This window comes from Danio rerio, chromosome 18, assembly GCF_052040795.2.
Source record: "Danio rerio strain M-AB ecotype USA chromosome 18, GRCz13ab, whole genome shotgun sequence".
Taxonomy (NCBI): domain Eukaryota; kingdom Metazoa; phylum Chordata; class Actinopteri; order Cypriniformes; family Danionidae; genus Danio; species Danio rerio.
Window position 1 is genome coordinate 7,014,599 of NC_141038.1, and position 10,402 is coordinate 7,025,000.

The 10,402-nt window shown below is 35.1% G+C and overlaps 2 protein-coding genes and 1 long non-coding RNA gene across 4 annotated transcripts in view; 2 read left to right on the plus strand and 1 right to left on the minus strand.

Moving 5' to 3' along the window:
- Positions 1 to 1,367: 1,367 nt before the first annotated feature.
- On the minus strand, positions 1,368 to 9,598 carry nip7 (NIP7 nucleolar pre-rRNA processing protein). 2 transcript variants are annotated; one of them, XR_015514313.1, is made up of 5 exons: positions 9,461 to 9,598; positions 5,257 to 5,343; positions 2,722 to 4,146; positions 1,798 to 2,391; positions 1,368 to 1,702 (listed from the first exon to the last, which is right to left on the minus strand). XR_015514313.1 is itself a non-coding variant. In NM_001020590.1 (5 exon segments), coding segments are annotated over 5 exon segments (543 nt in total). In that variant the 5' UTR covers positions 9,517 to 9,598; the 3' UTR covers positions 1,377 to 1,582.
- On the plus strand, positions 2,357 to 9,622 carry LOC147839645 (uncharacterized). Its single transcript, XR_015514657.1, has 3 exons — positions 2,357 to 2,399; positions 2,725 to 6,782; positions 8,156 to 9,622. It is a non-coding gene; the product is annotated as an uncharacterized LOC147839645 (long non-coding RNA).
- A 47-nt stretch (positions 9,623 to 9,669) lies between these two features.
- cog8 (component of oligomeric golgi complex 8) overlaps positions 9,670 to 10,402 on the plus strand; it is a 7,983-nt gene continuing 7,250 nt past the window's right edge. The window contains 1 exon segment of the mRNA NM_001013506.1: positions 9,670 to 10,008. Within this exon segment, the coding sequence (NP_001013524.1) occupies positions 9,680 to 10,008 (329 nt within the window). The 5' untranslated portion in view covers positions 9,670 to 9,679.

The following is a 10,402-nucleotide window of genomic DNA, read 5'->3' on the forward strand; positions in this document are numbered from 1 at the left end:
GTTCATAAAAAAATTCTAAACTGCTTGTATTCTAGCCAAAATAAAACAAATCAGACTTTCTCCAGAAGAAAAAATATTATCAGACATACTGTGAAAATGTCCTTGCTCTGTTAAACATCATTTGGGAATTATTTAAAATTGAAAAAAATAAATAAATAAATATAATAATAATAATTCAAAGGGGGGCTAATAATTCTGACTTCAACTGTTTGTGTGTGTATATATATATTCAATTAACATAAATCAATAGTAAATATAACAAGAAAAAATGTTCATCCTAAAACATTAAATGTTATAGAAAGCAAAAATTAAACTTTCTCAAGCATCAACATATTGTTACATCAATTTATATTTTTTTGATTGTATTTCTTGATAAGTAATGCTTTAATTAATGATCTGCCAGGTGGAACCTTATAATTCCAAGAGGAAAACAACTTTATAAAAAATCAGAAGCTTCTATCTGCATTTGCTGTTTGTTTTATCCCAATTTGCGATTGTAAGAGAATTTGAATAATTTACATTTGGAGTACATTTAGTGTTTGTCATGTTAATGTATAAAAGAGAACTGTTATAGACATATTGTTTGCTACATGGAATGGCAAAACTTTGAACCTCAATATCATTCAGAACTCAGATAGAACCTTATAATTCTAGGGCATCCATCCATCCATCCATCCATCCATCCCTCTCTCTCTCTCTCTCTCTCTCTCTCTCTATCTATCTATCTATCTATCTCAAAAGCAAATCTTGCAAAGCAAATATTTTAATTTTCTATGAATTTATGCAATTTTTAAATATTTCTAGGTTTTCTGTATTTTCTGATGAAATGTGATACTTTATATTAAAACATATTTTAACTATTAAAAAAATACATGTGTATTTAAAAAAAATAGAATGAATTATTAATGACCCAAAATGCAATAAAAAAAATTTAAATACCAAGAAATACTTTATGAAAATTCATAGAAAATGTAAATATTTAGTTTGCAGGATATTACTTTTGTGCTTTAGTTTTCATGTTAAAAACCTGCCTGTGAAAATGTAGATTATTAAAACAAAAAAAGTCACTCTAACAATTTGCACCGAATTTATTGAACCAAGTTTGATGCAGATGTCTCTTAATTTACTGAAAATTGGAAATTAGTCTGAAAGTTTGAAGTTAGTCGTGCTAAACAAACTATTAAAAACTGCACATCGACACAGGTTTACCTTAACATTACTTTTAACTAGTTTCTGTAAGATGTCATTTGGTCTGGTATTGTTTCCTACTTTGCCCTGTGTTCTTTTATAAGCAGAAGACAATAACCTGCAAAAATAAATAAATAAATAAATAAAAAAATAAAAATCACATCACAAAATTCTAAATCTTGACTTAATTTTGTATTTCTTTAATACAGAAATGGTTAACAGAAACTCACATATGTATTTAGACATTGAAAAGAAGGCAACAGGGTGAAAAATGATGACAATAATGCTTTGAATTCAAAGCATGTCACGCCTATAAGATGGAAGAAAAAAAAAATGGTATCCAATCGCCAGAATGTAATGAACCGTCCATGCCAAACTGAGCAATGATATCGTCTTATGTCAGAGTATCTTCACTTCTGATATATTCTCCAATATCAGCCTGATGGAAAACCACTATAGCCATGGGGTCGACTTTCCTGCACTCCTGTGTTGTTCTCGCTGCAACTCCAAAACCCTGAAATCAGATGAAAACGGTAAAACAACAGCATACTTCTCCCAAACATTACCAGAGTTATAAGACTTTCAAACAGAAGTGTAGGAATATCTTACGAGTGGTACGTCAGCCATTGAATACACCAGCACTCCCTGGTACTTGTCTGTGTTTTCTGTGATTCTGCCCAGGCCGGACTTCATGATGTGGTTTCCATACAGGAATGATTGCTCCGATCCCGGCTTCACCCACACCTTAAACTACATCACATCACATTGTGTATTACTGATATGAAAACAGCCAGTTTGTTGCAAGTTGAAATGAAAGAGAAGTTGTGATTGTCAATTACTATTCCTTATTGTGATGTACAGTTTAGGTAAAACTGCTTCATGAGTGAATAAAAAGTACGGCGAGACTTGATTGTCCAAATAGATGGAAACTAATTTGATGGTTGTGGTTTGCACGATACTGGAATTTTAAAAATGCCAATTTCCTGCTGTTGAGCGCATTCTTAAACAGGGCTGATTTGCCGTTGTGTTCACATGCTCAACAGAAATGACTGTGATTGGCCTCGAAGCTCATCAGTTCACCGAATTCACCGATGTTTACTGCATGTAACCACTGATACAGGAACACAGATTTTTATTAAGTAAAACTGGCCTTAGACGTTTTTTTAAATTATTTATATATTTGACATGGACATCACAATTACACTAGACCAGTGATTCTCAAACTGTGGTACGTGTACCACTAGTGGTACGCGGGCATCCGTCCAGTGGTACACGGAGGAATGAAATATGTTGTGCACATGCTACATATATTTTAAAGTTTATTTAAAATTATGTATATAATATGCCATATATGACATATAGCCTATATTTCTGAGGTAATCTGCCACGTTTATTTTAAATGTGCAGAGTTGTAGCTGCTTTACTGGGCCTACTACGCTACTGTCTTTCAGTACTGCTCATTTTGGTGGTACTTGGAGAGACAATTTTTTTCCAAGGTGGTACTTGATGAAAAAAGTTTAAGAACCAATGCACTAGACAATAGGGTTAGGCGATGGCGACCAATTTTGCATCATAAGTTGTCTAATGTGAAACATCGCGATGGACGATAGCATCCTCATTATGTGAAAAGCGGGCTGGGGGGTGGTCGGGGGGGTTGTGTTTGATAGAGTGCACGCAGAGCGAGGAGGGATCCGGGGGTGAGAAGGGCGCACGACTTATTTGAGGAGCGGGAGGGAGCCACGCGATTTCTTATGATTTTTCTATGATTTTTTATGAGTCCCGCAAATGCATAGAGACTCCAGCAACTTCCAGGAGACTTGGGATGTCTGAATATCACGTTTAACAACTATAGTGAGACGCGATCCAGTGCTACATCCTTCATAAACTGTCCGACATGCACTGCTCTTTGGAGCTCAGAGGAGCGCATGACAGTGTGTGGCTGTGTGTGTGTGTGTGTGTGTGTGTGTGTGTGTGTGTGTGTGTGTGTGTGGTCACGTGATGTGCGTTTTCAGCGGATGGAGGGCTGTTCAGAAATGTTTTTATAGAAATGTCACATACCCTGCCGTAAGTTCAGGTGTAGTTTACTGTCAGAATGCAGTTGTTTTGCTTGATGATGATTACCCAGGCCTTGTATAACGTTAGCTACGTCTTTTTTCCTTGTCTTTGGCTAGGCAGAACCTCGGTTTTTAATGAGATTGAGATTAATTAGAATCATCAATGAGATTGTATATTTGGGGCTGGATGCTTCGCCATTTCGTCTTATCCAATATCCATTGGGATCCTATCGCAAATGGACCTGTCAGATGAACGCTGCTCACTTTAACGTTAATTTTGCCGAATCACTGTGCTTATCACTGGGTGACAAGCTGTTAGAATACGTTGAAAGCATTATGTAAATAATAATTATTCGATATAACTTATTTTTAAGACAACAACGAACTCTACCGTATCGGTTGTCATTCCCTCGCTGTAAATGCTAGCGCTCCCTGTTTTTTTTCTGCCACCTGCCTGCGAGCGCATCTTGAATGGTTACAAACATCGTAATTCATCTATATAGTAGGCCTATAGGTGTGTAATTTTCACTAAAGAAGATAAATTATACCAGAACTATGTTAATATATACAAAAAACGGTATCGGTCGATACTCAGAATTTTGGCATCGAGATGAGATCGGTTCCAAAAAAATGGTATCGGTGCATCCCTATTTGTGATTTTTATTCCTTTTCTTGCAAACTTTGAAAAGATTTGTTTCCTGTTAGGATGCTAAACCGGCTATGGTTACTGTAAAAAAATGTACATGATCAAAACTAAATATGTACCTTAGCATACGGTGCGAGGAAATCGAGAGCTGTGATGTGCAGGCGGAACTTTTGTGTCTTCGTGAACTTTCCGAAACACGTGCCAACTGATACCAGTTTATCTCTGGAGACATTTGTTGCCAACTTCAGGATTTTTTCACTAAAATGGAAAACAAATAAATTACAGATTACTTATTCACATTTGCAACTTTCATACATTTTATCATCTGTAGCTCTTTTTACTATCGAGAGATGTAGCTAAAGATGGACCTCTTTTATTAGTGGATTTTCAATACACTATCATGGGTAATGTAGTTTTTTCCACACAAATTCCGCTACTATACATGACATTTCTGAAAATTATTTAGATTACTTTGAACAAATTGGATCAACGAAGGTTTATAAGATATATTGGATTTAATGGATATAATGGATTTTTTTTTACTTGCAGAAAAGTATTGTGCACTATACTGTTCACTTTGAGGTCAACTATATGTAAATGTACTGCTAAATACTGAATAAATTGAGACCTAAATATTAATTACTTGTATGGTCAAAATCCAATTAACTTTAAGATCTCTCTCTCCGATTGGTGGATTTTCAATACAGCATCATGGGTAATCTAGTTTTTTCTACACAAATTCCGCTACTATACATGACATTTCTGAAAATTATTTAGATTAATTTGAACAAATTGGATCAACAAAAGTTTATGAGATATATTAAAAACTCATTCCATTTGAAGAAAATTAAAGTTTTTTTTTTTACTTGCAGAAAAGTATTGTGCTCTATTCTGTTCACTTTGAGGTCAACTATATGTAAATATGTAAATGTACTTCTAAATTGAGACCTAAATATTAATTACTTGTTTAGTCAAAAGCCAATTAACTTGGTTAAAGATCTATCTCTCTGATTGGTGGATTTTCAATACGGCATTATGGGTAATGTAGGTTTTCTGCATGAATTCAGCTATTACACATTGTTGTTCTGAAAATATTTCCATTAATTTGAACAATCAACATAGGCATATAAAATTAATTCCCTATGGAGAAAATGATTGTGTTTTGCTTTAAATGCAGAAAAGTGCCCTATTCTGTTCAACTATATGCAAGTGTACTTCCAAATACTGACTAAATTACTCTGGGACCTAAATATTAATTACTCGTCTAGTTAAAAGCCAATTCACTACTTAAAGGAGCAGAACATTTCAACAGAAAAAGCTAGCTCACATTATACTATATTTATTTTCTAAGATAACAGACAATCTTACCTCATATAATATACTCGATCATTATGAAGTCTGAAACAGTAAGTCCCATCCGGCCGATCGATAAGAAGCTTGATGTTCTCCCCAATGCTGGACACAATTCATTTATATACCATTAAATACCATTAATGTTGCAGTCATGTACACATTTGCAGGTCTATTGCACAGCGCACATACACAATATTTATGTAAATCACCCTTTAACTGCCTGCTCTACCAAATGTTTGACCATATTTTGACTGTTTTAAATATTGGCTGTTAAAATCATCTAAAGAATGGCTGTTTTAAATAATGGCTAACACACACACAGCATTGATGGCTTACAAAGAAATCAAACAAACATAATCCTGTTGCACTACTACACATGATTTTGGTTTTATTGTGAGAGAAAAAACAAGAAAACATGTTCAAAGAGAATCTGAAATATTTGATGGCATACTTAAAAAAAAATAAAGATGATTTAGTATTCTAAAATGTTATATTTAGATTTTTTTTTTATAAATTGGTCTTACACTTCATATTTTCAGATTTTTTATAGTATATTTAATAATTCCGGTACTTTTACTATGATCTGACATAACAACCATTTGGTAATTTAAAAAAAATGCATTGAGCGTGTTAACTAGCAACATTAGTAGGAGCTAAGAAATGCAATGGTGGGGCAGTTAAAGGGATAAGAATTATACTTATAGAAGAAGCAATTATACAAATAAGAGTTATAATAATACTAGTACAATGCATGTCATGTATAATTGAGGTAAAGTTGGTTTTATATTTTCACATTCGTTCATTTTTGAACAGTGACACCTTGTGACATGCTCACAATTAGGCCTGAGCAATTAATCGATATTAAATTGCAATTGCGATTTGAAACGTTGCGATTACCTAATCACAAGAGGCTGCGATATGAAATATATACGAGCAATTCCGGCGTTATGGATGTGACATTTGCAGTAAAAACTCAAAACATAAATTCACATAGAAAGTATATGTTAACATTATATTGAAACTTTTGTTTATATTTTCCAGAACAACTGACCAGAGTAATGGGACCAGAAAATATCAATCTGTTAAGATGTTTTGTACTTTAAATGGCGAAAATAATCATGCGTTATGGATGTGACAAAAAAAAAATATGTATGTGTGTGTGTAAAAAGTCTTTGAGTTTACAGTATACAACGTGCTTTGTAGAAATTCTGTGAAATAAACTGCACAACCCAAAAGATACAATAATAATCAAAAGGATAAGACTTGGTTCACTATAAATAAAATGATTGGTTTTGTTCCATTTAATATTTTCACATTTATGAGGAAAAAGTGTCGTTATGGATGTGACGTCTCTCTGTTAGAGATGTGGCAGATGTGAAATTGCCACTTGTGTGACTTTGGTAAATCAAATAGAATTGTTTGAAAACATTCACAGGTGCATTTTTGAGTATTTTTAAAGTACTGTAAAATACTTGCTTACACAAAAAAAACAAGAAACGATTTCCGTATTTTAGTGAAAACTTCATTATTTTCATGGCAAGGTTGACATTAGGGTTGTAACGGTATGAATTTTTTACGGTATGATAATCGTCTAAAACAATACCACAGTTTGACGGTTTCGCGGTATACGGTATTAAATAGTAATTCTTATAGTAAAGACCCTGAAAAGAATAAGAACACGTTTTCTGACTGAACAAAGGTTTTATTTCAACAAACTTTTGAAAGAACCATTTTAATAGAACTATAGAAGTCTTTTATAAAAAATAAACTGAAAAATCTCCCATTTTAATAAATTAAATTAGAAGGAATAAACAAGCAGGGTCTTTTAAGATTAGACAAAAATAAACTTAAACTGTCCTTCCTTATAAGCAGGATAAATGGGAGACCAAAAGTGCAATACCAAGTTTATGGCTGTAAACATGTATTTAAAGCGTTGTTTTTTTCAGTCTAGGTTTTGATGAAGAAATGTAAGCATGTTGAGATTTTCAGGACTTAATCTTGACCGCTGAGGTGAGAGAATGTGTCCACTTGTACAATGAACAAATAAAAAAATAATAAATGATGTGTCAAAGTCCAAATAAACATGGTGCAAATCCTCAGTAAAAAAATAGATATAAATATTTACTATACTATAAATAGTTACATAACGAAACTAGATTCAATATGGAACATCCTTAGGTTTTATGTGCCAGCATGGATATGGTTGTCTGTGGATATGGATTTGGATATGGTTGTCTGCAATGCAGACAAACAGCTGAACCTTCATTTGCGTCTTTTAAAAACAGCAAGAGCAGCAGTTCGTCTTTGCTGTGTCACTGTTTTGTCATGTTTCTGTGCTGCTGTGCATGCAAAAGTACTTAGTATGAGAATTATTTCATGCAAAACTTTTTTTTTTTGCGTTTTATTTAGCCGCGCAGAAATGTATGCCTATCTCTCATTCCGTGTTGTTCAAAAAGCTCAGTGTTGGTCCACAAACAAAAGTGAAACCTATGCTTATTGGTTGTGATATAGCGAGTTTGAACCAATCTGGGCATGGAGGAGGGACAATGCATCAATGTATCATGTCTGGTTTGTCCGGAGACACAGTGACGAGCGTTTCTTTGTCAAATCAGCGTTGTCAAATTTTGATGACGTAACCACACTGATTCCGGAGCCTCTGAAAGTCAGCGAATGGTATGTGATACAGCACTGGAAAGCTGAGATTCTCTTCTTTATGCCAATCTTTGAATTGTATGAATCGGATCAGCAGATCAAAAGTTATTTAACATTTAAGAGCAATACTTATTTTTAGCCGCGGGCGGCTGTCTCTGTCTTTAAGGGTTAAAACCGTTGATATGCAATTGTTCATGGTATGATAATCGTGCACGTTCAAATCGTGGTAAACCGTCATACCGGTATATTGTTACAACCCTAGTTGACATTTGCATGGAATTGCTCAAGTATTATATAAATTTCCCCTCCCAGAGTAAATGTGCAACTGCCGCCTGTGTGTGACAGTCTTACTAGCCAATTGAGTGAGCACACTTTCGTTCTTCCGCCCAATCAGAATTGCACAATTGAACTATGCGGAACACCCACAAAAAAACAGGAAAGCGCGGACAAGTGGGATGACGACGGCCACTGCTTCAGAAGCATTAATAGACGAATTCACATCAAAGAAAAACAGCATGTTGATAATATGGGGATATTTTGGTTTCATTTGTATGAGCTGTCACAGAATTGTTGCCACAGCACGAACAAATACAACATCCCATTTAAGAATAAAGTTATGTTTAAACCAAGCACACCATTGTTTTCTTTGTGAAATTCCCAATAAGTTTATTAAGGTGTATCCATATGAATGGCCCACCCTGTATTTTCAAATAATACATTTCTGAAATTATATTAGGTGGCGCAGTGGGTAGCGCTGTCACCACAGCAAGAAGGTCACTGGTTCGAGCCTCGGCTAGGTCAGTTGCCGTTTCTGTGTGGAGTTTGCATGTTCTCCCAACGTTCGTGTGGGTTTCCTCCGGGTGCTCCGGTTTACCCTAGTACAAACACATGAGGTATAGGTGAATTGGATAGGATGAATTGCACAGTGTATGTGTGTGAATGAGTGTGTATGGATGCTTCCCAGCGATGGGTTGCAGCGGTAAGGGCATCCACTGTGTAAAAAATATGCTGGATAAGTTGGTGGTTCATTCAGCTGTGACGACCCCTGATTAATAAAGGGACTAAGCCGAAAAGAAAATTAATGAAATTATATTAAGAAGGAAGTCTGAAAGTGTGAATATAAAACCAACTTTAACACCATGTTTGTTACCTTAATCCATGTAAATCACAAGTATAAACAGTGCACACAAAATTAAAAATTAAAGTTACCCATGAAATTTTAAAAATAAAAATCCAAGAGTGACTAATATAACACAACTTAGAAGCATACAATAATTACTAAAACACGGATTAATTTAATAAACAAAACAATAAAATTTCTTGAATCCACGTTGAATCAATTCATGTAAATCACAAGTGCAAACAGTGCAAAATAAAAATAAAAACCTACTGAATATTAAAAATAAAACCCAGAAGAGACTAATATTACACCACTTATAATAATACACTGATTAATTTAATAAACAAAACAGAACAACCGTTGAGCTTTGCAGGTTGACACATGGACATAATCTGGCTAATAGCGTTAGACTCCTGCTATAAACAAGCGACATAGCGTGTCACTTACTATTTAGAGAGTTTCTCGAACATCGTTTTCGTCTCTTCGTCTGTTAACGGACGCATTATGAAAATTAATAACTATTTTATTTCCAGATGACCGTAGATCTGAAAAAACACAACCGCTCTCGCAGTGTGTACGCCACGTGGGTTGGATCTGTCGCACGCCTGTGACGTCAATCTGTTTAAATAAAGTTTTCTGACGACTTCCGTATCAACACTTCTAATCATGGCTGCCGTAGACGTGGAAGATGAGAGTATCCTGGCTTCAATATTTAAAGATAGTTTTCCCGAAAATTGGAGGGAAAATCCGGATTTCGCCGCGTATCTGTCGCAGCTGAGCGCGTGCGGCGTGGATGAGCTGACGCGCGAGCCCGAGCGCCTGTCAGAGGAGCGCGCGCAGATCCTTCAGCAGACCCGAGAGCTGGCCTTCACTAACTACAAGACTTTCATCAGGACTGCAGACTGCACACAACACATCTACACTGATTTCAGCACAGTGGAGAACTGCCTATCTAAACTGCTGCACAAGCTGCCCAGCTTTACCGAGAAATGCAGGTTTGTGTTCACTCTCACTGACGGTAAAGTTGGTTTCCACATTCGGCCAGTGACAGCTAGTGACACGGGCTCTGTCTGTTATTGTTTACCATGCTACTTTAAATATTCAAATATATATTTATATATATAATGTATGAATGTATCTGAAATCGCTTGTAAGTATGTCTTTAAAACAGCATTAGCACTGTTTAATTGACTGTAAACAATGTAAATGTTAGTCATTGGGTAAAGTCTAGAAGGGATACAGCTGCGGATACTCACATCAATATAGCTTTACTTTGTTACACTACAACAATATTTAATATTTCACATTACTGTGAGGTTGAGGCATGGGTAGACGTTCATAAAATACAATTTAATGGGCAATTAAATAAATAATATGATTGATACGCTC